General features: G+C 41.6%; 1 protein-coding gene across 5 annotated transcripts in view; it reads right to left on the bottom strand.

The window, feature by feature from the left end:
* JAK2 (Janus kinase 2) overlaps positions 1-15,693 on the bottom strand; it is a 145,442-nt gene that overhangs the window by 31,290 nt on the left and 98,459 nt on the right. For all 5 annotated transcript variants that reach the window (XM_030565805.1, XM_030565804.1, XM_030565806.1 and 2 more), the window contains 7 exons: positions 11,968-12,125; positions 9,387-9,498; positions 7,825-8,011; positions 6,973-7,100; positions 6,274-6,408; positions 5,244-5,331; positions 1,279-1,406 (listed from right to left, as the gene is read on the bottom strand). In XM_030565805.1, the coding sequence (XP_030421665.1) occupies positions 1,279-1,406; positions 5,244-5,331; positions 6,274-6,408; positions 6,973-7,100; positions 7,825-8,011; positions 9,387-9,498; positions 11,968-12,125 (936 nt within the window). The remainder of the gene's footprint in view (positions 1-1,278; positions 1,407-5,243; positions 5,332-6,273; positions 6,409-6,972; positions 7,101-7,824; positions 8,012-9,386; positions 9,499-11,967; positions 12,126-15,693) is intronic.

Below are 15,693 nucleotides of genomic sequence, written 5' to 3'. Positions count from 1 at the left end.
AATTGCATAAACACATACTTTTTTTTCACAGGTCCCCTGCTTCATTTAGTGACTAAGATGGATCTGCTCTAGGCATGAATCAGGATTTCATGGTAAAGGAGGCTGCGCTTCGTAAAACCTCTGCCCCATTTATTGCAGAAGTTGGAAAGTGTGTAGTGAATGAGGTAGGGGATTGCAGAAAATAAAGGGAGGGTCTCGTCATTAAGACAGTTGAATGCTGCCCTAGTGGACACTTTTGACCTCTCTCTCTTTGTGCCTCAGCTTCCCAGCCATCAAATGGAGATGATGATGTGAGGATAAATTAATTAACGTTTGTGATGCACTCAGATACTATCAATAAGCCAGTGGCAGGCAACCTGTGGCCTGTGCGAGCTGGCTGCTGATTCCTGCAGCTCCCATTGGTCGGGAACTGTGAACTGCGGCCATGGGGAGCTGTGGGCAGTCGTGCCTGTAGACGGTCGATGTAAACACTGTCTCATGGCCCACCAGCAGATTACCCTGATGGGCTGCATGCGGCCCAAGGGCCTCAGGTTGCCCATCACTGAAATAAGTGCTACAGAAAAGCATATGACAGAATTAATAATGCTGTCTTCAGAGTAGTGCATGACCAGCGTGCAGTAAATTAGGGCTACATCCACCAAATGAACAATAAGGAGAAAACAAAATACTGAATTAGCTGCTCATTAATTGAACACTGTCCGTTCTGTGAACTGAATGAGGCATGGATCCTGTGGAAAAAATAGTATGTGATTATGTAATTCAGGGGTAGGCAACCTATGGCACATGTGCCAAAGGCAGCACGTGAGCAGATTTTCAGTGGCACTCGCACTGCCTGGGTCCTGGTCTCCGGTCAAGAGGGCTCTGCATTTTAATTTAATTTTAAATGAAGCTTCTTAAACATTTAAAAAACCTTATTTACTTTACATACAACAATAGTTTAGTTACATATTATAGACTTATAGAAAGAGACCTTCTAAAAATGTATAAATGTATTACTGGCAAGTGAAACTTCAAATCATAGTGAATAAATGAAGACTTGGCACACCACTTCTGAAAGGCTGCCAACCTCTGATGTACTTATCTTCGTGCATACTCACAAAGGGGCTGAACTAGGCTGCACAGGCAGCCTTAATTCTAGCATTTCCTAACTTTTGAGTGCTTGACTGCGTAATAATGATCTTTTAATGTAGATTTTTGTGTGTGTTTGTATAATATGTATAGATAAAAAACCAAGCATATGAATCTGACCATCACCTAAAAAAGAAAAAAACAACTTACCAGAAAATGCATGGCCAATGCCAACTGTTTGGCAACTTCCAATTTCCACAAGATATTGATAGAATTTTTGTTCTTTTTCAAATATGTGTCCAAGGATCCAAATCTGACATATTCCTGCACCAGGATATCTGATTTAAAATGTTTAAAAGGTAAACAGACTGTTTAATTTTTCATTCTTGTTTTATAAACATACTACTAAGAAACAGATCTGATTTTAACACCCCCCCCACACACACCTTGTGACAATAAAAGTAATGTGGTTTCAAGTTAGCATCATAATGTATAAGTGTATCAATGTCATATTGCATTAATAAAACAATCATTTCAACTCAGCCACTTTGCAGTTGTTTACAAACTTTCTTCTTCTTTTTTTAAAATCTAAAGATTCATCCTGCTGAACTGAAGTGTTGTTGGTTCCGCTATTGAAACACATCCTTTGTTGGAACAACAGAAGCTCCCCTCTTGTGTAGGCACAGCCATAAGAAGAGGCCCTTTCCCCACAGCCTGCCTGTATTAATCTGGCAACACTTGCTTAAACAGTCTTCTAGTCAAGGACCCAGGAAGGAAGCCATATAGCACAGCTGCATGGTTGCCACGGTCTCAGTGATTTATTTTTTTAGAAACAATTAATTTAAAGTGAAGTGAAATGATCCTGAGCTTCTGCTTTCAATTGTATTAAAGTTCCTCATTTGGACTCCAAACACAATGAAACCTATTGTAACCATGGTGTGTTTCCTGCTTTATAATGCAAAAATTGGCTTGCAACTTAGTCTTTCAGAGAACATGCAGTGCTTTCAGAACTATACAAAATAAAATTTACTCAGATCCATAGCAGACTTATCTGAATTAAATATAGTTGTTGCTAACATAAGGAACTGGCCTCCTCTCAGTAGACTAAGGAAGTTACCTATGTAAATCTCCCATATCTTTAGAAGTAGATAGACTACAGAGTCTAATTATGAGTTTAAAAATGAATTACTATACTTATAAACAAGCTATCTGAAGATAAAATTCCCTACTGATATAGTACATTATACAACAATTGAAGTGTCTGTGCTAACACCACCACAAGTGAATGGGGAAATCAAGGAGAATATTTACTGAATATTAAGATACAGCTATCAGAATGCTATACCCGGGGTGCTCAGAAGTATAACAATACATATGTAAAATTATGTTACAAAATGTGAAAGCTAATCACAAAAATCCCAGAAGGTTTCTACTCCTATTTTCCAAGGACAAGTACACTTAAAGTCATTTGTGTTGTTTTGTTTAATGTTTCTTTTCCTTTCTTTAATAATAAAACAACCATAGTTAGTGATTGTGATTTTTTGCTTGGTCTTGATCATGGTAGTCAGTAAGGCCCATACCCTCCATCCCACCCCGTGCGACTAAGTAGTGGGAGTCACATTCCTTAGTTGGCGGTAAGAGAAACAGTTAATAAGAGCTGGCCTACCATTTCTTGTTTCTCTGGACTAAATATTTTTAGTAATTATTAAAATAAAATTACTTGACATCCAACTATTTAAAATGATCCCTTTCCACCCCACAAAATTATATTAAAATAACTTTGAGAATCAAACACAAACATAAGGGCCATTGTTCTCGACCTGTGGAGCCCTGCCCGCCTACACTGCTAAATGGGATAGTGGGTCCCAGTGTAGAAAAGGTTGAGAACCATTGATTTATACTATGTATTTCATGTTGTTTCTCTCATCATGAAAGCTCCAGCCAAGCTGCAAAGCAAGGATAAGGCTTTTTTGAGCAATCAAGGAAAATATATGGGCATTTACATTTTATGATGCAGATAAGTAGGATTTAGGATCTCTAACAACTTTGCTGACAAAATCATTGCAGATCCTCTTAAACTGAATTCAGGGGACACCTTGCAGAATGTTGAGCTCTTCATTACTCCCATGATCAAACAAAAAAAGGGATTCCGACACTTACTGTTACTATAAAATGTTTTATTTTGTTAAAAAATGGGAATCTCAGAAAGAAAACAATACGATGCTAAAATAACTTAGAAAAGCCACATGAAAAACTAAAACAGAAAACCAAAGTTAATTAGCAAAACCTGGCCTCTCTGAGTAAAAGGACTGGAGGGTAAAAGATGACCCCAAGATAAGGGATCTACTAACACTAATCTGCCTTATGACAATATACGCATACAAAAACAGGAGAACTAGCTCATATAAAAGCCTGGCTTATGAGGAAATACATACATAAAATCTAGAACAACAATCTGAAGTTGCTTTAAAAATGTTAGTAGGGACATGCTACATACCCACATACAGTTTCTAGGATGATTTTTTACTGGAGGAAAGGTAAGACGGGGGGCAGAGTTCTGCTGAAATAAGGGGCCACATTTCCAGAACTGGTTGCCCCTTTCTACAATTGTATTTGTCCCCACAAAACCAGCATTTGGTCATGTGCAAAGAGTAACAGTCAAGACTTTTTGCAGAGCTAATGGTGATTTGCTTGAACAATCAGGCACCTATGATCACCATTGATCACTATGGACATGCAAATACTGGTGGACAAATTGTGGAAAAAAATTGTGGAAAAAAATACAATTTTGTCAGCTGATTCTGAAAAGCTGGCTCTTAAAAGCCTTTGCCAGTCTCTGCAGATGTATTAGCAAATCCTTCACAAAAGGTTACACTGCATATTCCCACAACCTGTTCAAATTTCCTATGACGCTCGCTGATGTCACTTACTCCTGAGTGACAAAAAATTAAAAATTCTGCACCAAAAAATCAAAATTCTGCACATTGTATTTTAAAATTCTGCAAATTTTATTTGTCAAATAAATGTGGAGGCCCCAGAATGGCACTGGGGAGCACAGGCCACTGGCTGCACAGAGGTGGGAGATCACTGTGCAGCTCCCCACCAGGAAACGGACTCAGCAGTGAGGCTGCACCCAACCCTGACACAGTGCAAAAACCAGTCCTGCCCCAGAAACACCCCAGGGCCCTGCTCCTCCATGTGGAAAGCAGACTCAGCAAGGAACCAAGTGTGGAGGGGCTTAATAAGGGGAGATCCAGATGTGGGTTGAGAGGGTTCTATGAGGGATAATCTGGGTGCAGGCGGATCAGTGGGGCATCTGGGTGGGGGGTGAATCTGGATACACAGAAGCTTGTTGGGGGATTCTGGATGCAACGGTAATGGGACTCTGCAGGTGGTCCAGGTGAAGCTGGTTGGGTCTCAGCATAAGGGGGTCTGGGGAGGGTTATAGAGCTTGGCAGGGGGTCTGGTGTGGGGTCTCCGTGGGGGGTCCAGATGCTAGGGGAGTGGGGCTCATTTGGGGGAGGGGGGTTCTGAGTGAAGGGGGGTGAGGCTTGGCGGGAGGGTCTGGGTATGAGGAGGTCTGGATGTATGGGGGTTAAGCGGATAAGGGAGCAGCTCCCTGTACAGGGATCCCTCCCCCTGCAGCTGAGGAGCAACGGGTGCAGGAAGCAGCTTCCTGCAGCCAGGGGAGAAATCTGGGGGTAGGTCTGACCCCGCCCTGGATGCCATACAGGGGAAGAGGAAGCCTCATCCTCCCTAGCCCAGCTGGGACTAGCAGCTGAGCCCAGCACAATGTAGAAGCCACCAGCTGGGTCTTCCCCAGTCACACCTCCTGCCCCACAGTGATTTACCTCTGTGCTGGCTGCCCTGAGGACCCAAAACATACTGCTTGGGAGGGTTGCATGACCGCTCTTGTGGCTTCCCTTTGTTTCCCTGTCAGAAAGTCATTCTGCAGGGAAGCAAAGAAATCTGCAGGGGGCATAAATTCTGCACATGGACATTGGCACAGAATTCCCTCAGGAGTAACTGTCACTCTTTCACATGAATGCCTGCTGAGCCACCCCTATACAACTAGAATGCAAATAAATTTTGCAGCAGGCTTTTACACAATATCAAGAACAGAAACTGTAATGAGAGCTATTTGAAATTACATAAATATAATTGATTGTACTTACTCTCCTCTCCACAGACACATACTCCATAATTTAATACCAAGTGCTTGTAAGAAAGCTGGCTCATCATGCTTGCTGCTTCAAAGAAAGACTGCAAGTGGAAGGCAGAGAGAATGATAATCAGCGAAGAAAATGTTAAATTATTTGGAATTAAACCCACCCACATTTTCACATTGCTTTAATTCCTAACTTACTGCAAGAATATTGCATAACTGATTCCATCTTGTTGGCTTGTGCAGTGACTTTTTTTTAGTAACTGTTTTATCCACAGTGCACACATGGTTTAGTCAGCAATCTTTATACATATAGAAAGGAAGCAGCGCTAATAGGGAATCTCCTTTAACCTATGGCAGATATCTGAACTCCACAAGAAGATGGCCATAAACAACAAATCTAAGATTGTTAACTGCTCAAAAATGTTGAATTAGAGTATTTCATTGCATTTGCATGTAGTGTATTGGATCAAAGGTGAAATCTGGGGCCAAATTCTCTCCCTGGATCTGGCCCCTTTCTGCTGCTCAGGAGGTGCAAAGGACCCTAACACTGGCCACATCTGGTCAGCTGAGAATTCTTCCTGGGCTGTGGGGGCATGGGGGGTGAAGCTCTCGGAAAGTGTGAAGCCATGACAACTGGCCCCTGCACCAGTCCCCCTGGTCCAAAGTCTAGAGTACCAGGGGTAGAAGTGGGCAAAACTGGAACACTGCTGCATTCTGGCATTTCTCAGCACGTGGATGGATGTGGTCCCTTGGGGACCACTGACAGATGGTGTAGGTTAGTTACAGCAGTCCCTAGGCCACAGCCTGAAGTGCAGCTGTGCAAGGCAGAGAATAAAAAAGCCTTAAACTCGCTTCCTGACAGCCCTACTCACCTCTCCTTCACAAAATTATGCTTGGTGCAGGAAAGAGTCTGGCCCTGGATTAAACTGAACTGTAATCATCTACCATATAATACCATTTTAAGTTGTTCATGGTACCAAAGAACAGTAATTGTTTACAGACAACAATCAAACATATTACCCGAAAACCAGACAAACCTCAGAGTAATTTCTGTGCACTTTATCCAGCACTTTTAAGACGACTTCAGTTTGATGGAGCTCGCCATAGTCTCCCACTTCTTTCCTTATACCTTTGAAAATCTTAGTAAAGGTGCCCTGCCCAAGGCTCTCATTCTAAAATATAAAAAAGGTAGGGGTAACAGGGAAGGAGCAGTCAGAACACCTACTCTGTCAGTTCTAATCACTTAAAGTTCTCTATAAATAATGTACGTAGAAAACTTTTAAAGCTAATACAATCAGTTCAAGAATCAAATGACCAGGAGTGAGGAATAACTATACTGGAAAGAGTTTAACCTAAATATTGGATTAGATGAAGGTTTCCCCACCCCCTCTTTGACTGTTTGGGGACCTCTGGGGACAGGTGGTTGCAAGAACCCATAGGGAAGGAAACTGAAGGCTGGGAGTATAAAGAATTTGGGCCTCTGAAGGTGGAGAAAACAGTGGTTGATGCAATAAAAAGGAAAGACATTTTTATAAGAACAAAAATTTTGTTTATTATTAAAGGGACACCCAAATGTAGAACTTTTTTTTTTAATTGTCACTAAAGAACTACTGTAGCGAAATGTCTTGCTGCAATTAAGTCTATTTTAAATTGCATACAAACAGGGACTAGATTTTCAGAACTCTGTGTGCAACTGTCCATGAAAATGGCCAGCTGGGTGCAACTGGTGAACTTACAAATATCAAGTCCTCATTCCGGATTTTGTGAAAGACCATTTGGTTGACATTATTGTGTCTCTGCAATGTAGGTGATGTAGGTACATCAGAAATACCATTGCTCCTGAAGACTAGAAGATTTGACTTATCTGGGGGGGAGGGAAAGAAGGTGGGGGTGGAAGGAAAAAAACAAACAAAAAATAGAAAACACCTCTGTTAAAGACTTATCCAAAATGTTGTTTCAACAGAATTATTAATTTAAGGTGTAAATCTACTGAGATAAGAAGTTTAATCTGGATACCATAGCAGGGAGAGAACAATTTGTTTAATAAATAACACAGTATTACAGGACTTAAACAAATGTCAAACCTGGATCTTTCTGACTAGAGATAACATTCTGATTCTCTCTCTTCTTTCTCTCCTAATTATTAAAGTTTCGGAAGCACTCTTATTTTTGACAAGTACAGCATTACAATGCTGAAAACATTCCACACCACTTTTCATGGTACATCATGTGCGTTTCAGAATAAGAAATGACAAATTTAGCAGCTCTTTCATGATACAAACGTGTAGCTAAAGACTTGATCAGATAAGAAATGCTGTTAAATGCAACCTTTCAATCATTAAGAGGCCAGTTTTATTTTCAGTTGGGACAGCTGCAAGCTGGGATGGTCATGCTTTGTGGAAGGGGATCACAGCACTGTGAGTAACTTCTTACAAACCAAGGCAAATCCAAGGTGACACTACACTGAAATCTCAATGACTAAGGAGACGAAAATGTCTGTTGGACAAATATATTGATCTGCTAATTTCTCTTTCAAAAAATCAATTAACCCGAAAATAATTAGACATGTTTGTGTTTACAAGTCTTACCTTTTGGTTTTGGAGGGCAGCATTTGGTAAACTGGAAAATGATGTTGTCTGAACGGACCGTTTCTGTCTGATAGCAATTCAACAGATCCTTAAGGTTACTAAAACTTCTCTTCGTTCCACTAAGATTATACTCTCCAGTCTCATTTTTTGTTATTAAGCAGTGCTTATACTCAGCGACACCATCCCGCTGTACAGATTTTTAATTAGAAAAGGAAAGACCAACACATACAATTTAAAAATGTAAACAATTTATGTACACTCAATTTATTAAAAAAGAGAAAAATTCTCAAGTAACTTGTTACTGTCATTTGATATTTTAATCCCAGTATCTAGTAAAATGAGAAGACATTGATAAAGCTAGTAAGGGACTATTTCAATCACTGGAAGTGTTGATTAGCACTTTGACATTAGCTATCAGGACTGCAACCAAGAGATTTAAAAGCAAACAGAGTGAATGGACCCAGTTACAAGTGAGCCCTTCATTGATACTAACATAAGTTACATCATGCAACAAAAGTGATGAGGTGGAAATGTAATGTTGCAAGAACCCTCACATCTTGAGTGCGCAAACAGAAAACTTATTAGCAATGGTGAAATGTATTTTGTAGTGCTATGCACTGATGCAGGCATGGTTCATATGACAGGCACCTCACAAAAACCTAAGCTATATTCTTATTTTTGTTGTCTACAGCATAGTTCTAACTCCTAGCTGAAACTTGGCACACAGTCTCAACACACAGCGCATTTCTTTAAGTCAAACTTCCAAAATGTCCAGTTGTCCATTTCTAATTTATAGAAGCTCCTATACTGCTGCCACATGCCCTTTTCTTTACAACCCTGTGGAAAATATACCAATGAATACCAAATCACAGCAGCTCTCTGTTTGCTTAGAAAAACTAAAGCAAGAAATGATACAAAATTGCTCTGAATGGGGGAAGATCTTACCAGATAGCTAAAAGAAACTCTCTTTCACACGCAGCTTTCCTTTCTGAAAGAAAAGTCTAAATATGCTCAGTGAATGAGCAGTGCAATTCTACAAAACATTTCTTTCTCCATTGATTATATTTCTCTGAGGTGGCAAAGATTCCTATGTTTCTAAGACAGTAGTTGATACTTTTCCATCTAGGCAGCAGCATTGTTGTGATGTCATCTGCTGAAATGTGCACAGCTTTGAAGGTATGTGTTACAGTAGCTAACTGCTGCAAGCCAGTAGGAAAGCTCACACACTATTTTTTGGTATACCTCACCAAAGAAGCAGCTACTGTTTTTTTATATTTTTGAAATGTTGGTAGAAGAGACCGATGTACTGATAATTTTGTGATTTAAAAGGATATTTTCATATAAACCAAAACAAACCAGTTTACACAGCAATAAATAGCATGTAAATAAAAAAAGTATTCTGAACCACAAAGACATTAATGAATAGGAGAATACATAGCTCATGTAACAGAAGATACAAACTCAACGATTTACTGTATGTAAAAGAAAAATAAATCATGCAGCAATGCTCTCTGCTTTAGTGCAATACTGGCTACAATTACTGCTCAGTGCAGTACACTGACCTCTATGGCAAAGGTGAGGAAGTATTTCTTAAAATCTTTAGGACTGCAACGAAGAACATAGTAGCCAGTCTGATTGCCTGCTTTCCTCAGTTTATTGGTAGCAAAGTCCATGCTATAATAAAAAGAAAAAAAGTGTTTACTCCTGTACAATATCAGAAAGCAAAACAGCAGAGATTTTGAGCAATGACACCATTATTAGAAAGCATTAATTAGGTCGACAGTGGGTATCTAATAGAAGGACTGTATCTATCTATGTGCTATGGTGTTTGCTTTTTAAAACACCAGGGCTTTGTTCTGTTAGCAACAGTATTATATGCAAGTAAGGAAACATGCCTATCAAGGACAAGCAGCTCACAGGAGAAAGAAAAACAGGTTAAAAAAAATGCACTGAATCATCCATCTATGGAAACTGATTTTTCCTGGGAAATCAAGTAACTATATAGCATCTTTGCTATGGATTATCTGACTGTCCATGTCTTGTTCGAGGGATTATGAATAAGGCTAAGATTTTGTCACATAAGTCACAGATTCCGTGACTTCCAGAGACTTCCGTGACTTGTGCTTGTAGTGCCTGAGAGCTGCAGGGTCCCCTCGCCACCAGTGGCGGCTTTGAACTGTGGGGGCCCCGAGCTCCCAGACACAGTGGGGGTGGGGGGCACAGCTCCTGGCTGCTGTGGGCAGCGAGGTCCCCGGGAGCTTCCAGCTTCTGCGGGCAATGGGGGTGCCCTGGAGCTCAGAGCCACGGTTGGAGGGGGGGACCCCACAGCTCCAAGCTGGGGCCCTCCAAAGTGGTGCGGCTCCCCATTTTCTCATGCTTGTTTTTAGTAAAAGTCACAGATAGGTCACAGGCTTCCATAAATTTTTCTTTATTGCCTGTGACCTATCCGTGACAAAATATTAGCCTTAGTTATGAATGGCATTGCTTGAGAGGGTCTAGGCCTAGCACATAATTCAATGCGGTCCTAAAAAGTCAACTTTAACATCTGACTCTATTGTTCAAATTTGCAAGTTTCCCTCCCCATGTCCAAAAAGTAAACAGAAGGAGCTTGATATATTAGGACAGGTTTCACTCATGTCTTTTGGAAGATGTAGATCACTCCCTCTCTTCCCCTCATGTTCATGAAAAATTTCCAGAAATATTCCTGATTTAACTAGGTGGCAGACTAATTTTTTATTATTTAAATATGTATACCAAGTACACTGGTTCTCTTGCTTAAACTATGGGAAAAAAATCAAATGCAGTATATTCTGCTTACTTACATTCTGGTTGCCCATATCCTGAGCTCAAACAATAACAGTACTGTATGAAACGTTACAATCAATAAAGGTACCAAACTGTTTCTCTAAAGAACTGGAGAAACTGAACTAAGAGACAACAGCTGTACAAAAAGCAATTTGATAAATTTACTAGCTAGCAATTTTCTATGTTCCCCTCATAATGACTGAAGACCTGAGTATCTGAATTTGCCCTCTTTTCCCTTGCAACTTAGATTCTAGTTCTGATAGATCTTTTAGTGAAAACATTATGAGAGCCTTCGTTTATGACATCATACACCGTTGCCATGGTAATGACTACAACGTCCTAAATTCAGCATTATGTCTTTGTTGCATGACTGGGCTGGAGTTAAAAATGAACTCTGAGTGGAGGAAATATATTTTAAATTCATCTGTATTCATTCTTATGATTTACAGAAAAGAATTCAAACATGAAACATATCACAAAAGGTAACATCCTACTCTCACTCTGCAGGTTTTCCCAGTAACCAAATAGGAGTTTCATATGGAGTTTCCTCCAATTCAGTCATGCAACAAGGACATAAAGGGGTAGTATACAGTGCAATGGTGTTACAAAACGTGACATCCCTCATCAGAAAAAGAGTGCACCTTCCCTTACAAAGTCTACTCCCAGAGGAATTCTGTGCCAAAAAATTCAAAATTCTGCACACAATATTTTAAAATTCTGCAAATTTTATTTGTCTGTTTCAATTATTTTGGTAATTTATTTCAAAATACCTGTCAGCAAGTATGTCTGTAACAGTACAGACACACAAAATTTCCCCCAGAAGTAGACAGTTAAAAGAAATCCCTACGACAACCCAGTTTCTGTTTCGCTGCCTCCCCTCCCCAGAGCCCAGCTGGGGTGCCAGGTAGCCACAACCCCTCCCCCCAAATCCAGCCAAGGGGCCCCCTGCAGCCAATACACCTGACCCCTTCCCCCCGGCAGTGTGTTCTATGTGAGAGCTGGGCATTGCTGGATCCAGCTTCCCCTAGTGGCGCCCAGCAACACTGCAGCCAATTTCGGAGGGAAAAGGGGAGGGAGAAAACCATTAATGTCTGCAAAAATCTGCATTGCACAGTGGCGCAGAATTCCCCCAGAAACAAAAGTCACAGGGAACACCCCTGACCCCCCCCCCAAAATGTTTTGCCAAAGGAAAATTTGAAAAAAGCCACCCACCAAAAACCTATTTTTTTCTATAAGCACACATTCCAGTAAGTACGCTTATGTTTCACCCTTGCTGAAGCTCATCTTTCAAGACTCAGTAAACGTGCCTGGTCTTATTAATATAAGAGCACTGCTTACGAAATTGGTCCATGGCAGTTGCTTTGGATATTTTCAAGCACAGTTGGTGGTGCTACTTCTTTACAGAGGTAATGGTGAGCATCTGCTGTTAATCTATAATATCCATCAATTAACGATACAAAAGAGAGAGCTTCTCTTAACGAATGAAATTCAGCCTCCTGCAAAAGTTGAGAAGAGAGAGAGAGAGAGAGAGATACAAGGTTAATTTATAATAATTAACACAATCCTCAGACAGGTATTTTTTATATATACTGTTACCATACCCAACACACACACATGCATAGTATAAACAGGCCCAGATAGTGGAACCCTTATTCATATTGATAAGCACTTACATGAGTAATTGACTGCTACTGGAATAACTGTGTATATGCTCAAAAATCGGTGAAATTCATTCTGAGTATTTAGGCTCTGTGGATGGGGTGCATTCCCCAAACCAGGGCATAACTAAACTAGTAAAAGGATTAAAAAAAAAAAGTCACCATCTATTAGAGGGTACGAGGTATTCAGCTGCATTCTTTATTTCTGCATTTTGAGCCATCAGATTGTGCTGGGGTTTTGTTTTGTTTTTTTTTAGTAAGAGCAAAATGTGGAAAAAAACCAAAAGGTTTCTTCTAATCTCTTCTTTCCATAATTTGCAGGCTCTCTGATCTTGAAAGGTCTACTGCTATAACTTTCTGCTTGTTTGTCTACCACAATACTAGTTACTTATGATTTATAGTATTATTTTTTAATATCAACTGTCTGAAGAATGTATTATTCTTAACAGTGTTCTCATCACTAGCAACGCATACATCAACTAACAGGACAACATTCCTGCAGTAAGTCCTAGATTTGGATGCATCTGTTTTTAAAATAATTTGTATATGCGAGCTGAATGCCATGGGCCTGATTCACCATGTTATGTGCCAATGCACATCTACTGCCACATCAGCCTCAATGGTTCTCCCTGTGGCATGTGGGTGAGGGGCAAAGGCTGGAATAAATCAGCCCTTCTCTTAAATGTTGATAATTCTTAACAGTAGTTCATTTACAATTCTGACAAGAAATGCCTCAGTGGTTCTCTTAAGCAACACACACACACACACACACACACACACACACACACACACACACACACACACACACACACACACACACACACACACACTTTTCTTTGCTTCCACCAGAGCAGTGAGGCTTATTGTGCTAGCTCCTGGTCACCTGCACATCTCCAAACAACAGTAAACTCAATATTTCCCCTATAGAGAAGAGAACAGCTCTCCCCCTAGGAGCAACTTTTTTCTCTGCTGCCTCCAACCCTTCTGCAGTTTGTGGATTGTTCCTTGATCCTCCTGCCCCTCTAGTTCCCCAGAAGAGGTTTTTAAAGGTCACTGGCAGCCCTTAATTGGGCTCAGAGATCCCTAATTAACCTGAGGTAAACCCTTTTCAGATCCTAGGAAACAGGACTTTAACCATTCTTAGGCTGATACACCTGCCTTTAACCACCCTCTGAGAGTGGTCAGGTCTGACTTTGTTACATATGCCCCCCAGCTCAACATTATGGGGTTGGACTGCATGCCTGATTCCTGCCCTATGCTGCTCTCTGAAGCAGAAGGTAGGCATTGAACTGGGACATCTCATTTAATTTCCAAAAGTCATTGAAGAACCTCATGGTACCATTTGGTTTAGGAACCAGAACAGTTAGGCTGGTCCATTCACTATGGGACTCTTCAGTGATTCCCAACTCCAGCATCCTTTTCATTTCTGTATTGATCTCTTTCCTTTTAGCCTCAGGGATCCAGTATGATTTAACTTTCTCATGTATTCCTGGATCCAGGACGATGCGCTTTCACAGTTTTGCCTGGCTTCTCTGAGAACACACCATGGCTTCACTCCACCACCTTGATGACCTCTGTCTTGCCAGGGCTCTCACAGGTTGATGTGGTAGATCTGTTCCTGCTTTCAGAGATCAGATTGTTGAACCTTACAGTTAACCTCTGCAATGGCCTGTTACTTCATATAGCCTCTGCCATTTGACCAAGGGCTTGTTTTCTGTTGGGGATCCCATCACCATTACCCAATCTCCAGTCTGGAATTTCAGAACACTTGTTTGTCGATTATAACAGGCCTGTTGGGTCGCTTGTGCTTTTTCCATGTGTTCTCACACTATTGGGGTGACTTGGGTTATTCTGTCCCGCATGTGCATCACATGTTCAATGATGCTCATTTCTTAGAGAGGCTGTTCCTCCTGGTGCTCCATGGCAATGTCCAATATGCCATGGGGTGGCAACAACTCGGCAACTTGAAGGGGGAAATCCCTATGGAAGGCTGGGGAACCTTCATTATAACTAGATCCCAGTAGGGTAGCAAGGTATCCCAATTTGTCCAATCTCAATTCACTATTTTCAGTATCATGCTCTTCAGTGCTCTGTTTAAGCATTTGACCAAGCCATTGGTTTGTAGGGCCCATATTTGAAGCAGTACACACAAGTCCTTCATCAACTCTGCCATGAAAGGAGTCCCTTCATCTGTCAGAATCTCCTTGAGTACTCCTGTCTGAGAGGATATTTGGATTAGTTATCATCTTGGACGCTGTGCTTCCCAGGGGTATGGCTTCTGGATACCAGGCAGCAAAGTCCAACACAAGAAGCACACACTGATGAGCTTGGGCTGATTTTTCCAGCAAGCCTATCAGGCCCATCACTGTCCTTTCAAATGGGACTTAGATAACTGGTAGGAGCACTGAAGGGGCCATTAATTGAGGTTGTGGGCTGTGCAATTGGCATTCAGAGCAGGAAGCACAATAGTGTTAAACCTGCATATAGATTCTTGGCCAAAAGAACCTTCAAAGGATTCTATTTAGTGTTTTATTCACTGCCAAATATTCCTCGACTGAATGACAATGGGCTACGTCGAATAATGCCTTTCTGTGTCCTTGGAGTATTAGAAACTGTTTCAGTTCTTGGTCCTGTAGTTAGAGTATTCTATACAATAGGTCCTTTTTTAAAATTACAAAGTAAGGCCCTGGATCTTCAGTGTTCCCCTCTGCTGGTACCTCATTTACCTAGACTACTAGTTTTCTAATATTCTGGCATAGGAGATCAAGCGTCTGAAATGTCCAAATTCAGTTTTACCCTGAGGGTTGGTCTTTGTGGAACATGTCTCAACCTCAGGTTCAGTAACTGAGTTGTCTCTCTGCCTGCTGGATGAGACTGCTTACCCAGAAGCACCACCTTCTGAGGGTATGTCTACATCTACAATTTTGCAGCGCTGGTTGTTACAGCTGTATTAGTACAGCTGTATAGGGCCAGCGCTGCAGAGTGGCCACACTTACAGCAACCAGCGCTGCAAGTGGTGTTAGATGTGGCCACACTGCAGCACTGTTGGGCGGCTTCAAGGGGGGTTCGGGGAACGCGAGAGCAAACTGGGGAAGGAGACCAGCTTCACCGCGGTTTGCTCTCGCGTTCCCCGAACCCCCCTGCAAACCGCAGGGAAGGAGACCTGCTTGCTCGGGGATTCGGGGAACGCGAGAGCAAACCGCAGGGAAGGAGACCTGCTTGCTCGGGGATTCGGGGAACGCAAGAGCAAACCGCAGGGAAGGAGACCTGCTTGCACGGAGGTTCGGGGAACGCGAGAGCAAACCGGGGAAGGAGACCAGCTTCGCCGCGGTTTGCTCTCGCGTTCCCCGAACCCCCCTGCAAACCGCAGGGAAGGAGACCTGCTTGATTACCAGACACTTCCTCA

The sequence above is a fragment of the Gopherus evgoodei genome, chromosome 6, assembly GCF_007399415.2.
Source record: "Gopherus evgoodei ecotype Sinaloan lineage chromosome 6, rGopEvg1_v1.p, whole genome shotgun sequence".
NCBI lineage: Eukaryota > Metazoa > Chordata > Testudines > Testudinidae > Gopherus > Gopherus evgoodei.
This window is presented reverse-complemented; position numbering and strand designations above follow the sequence as displayed.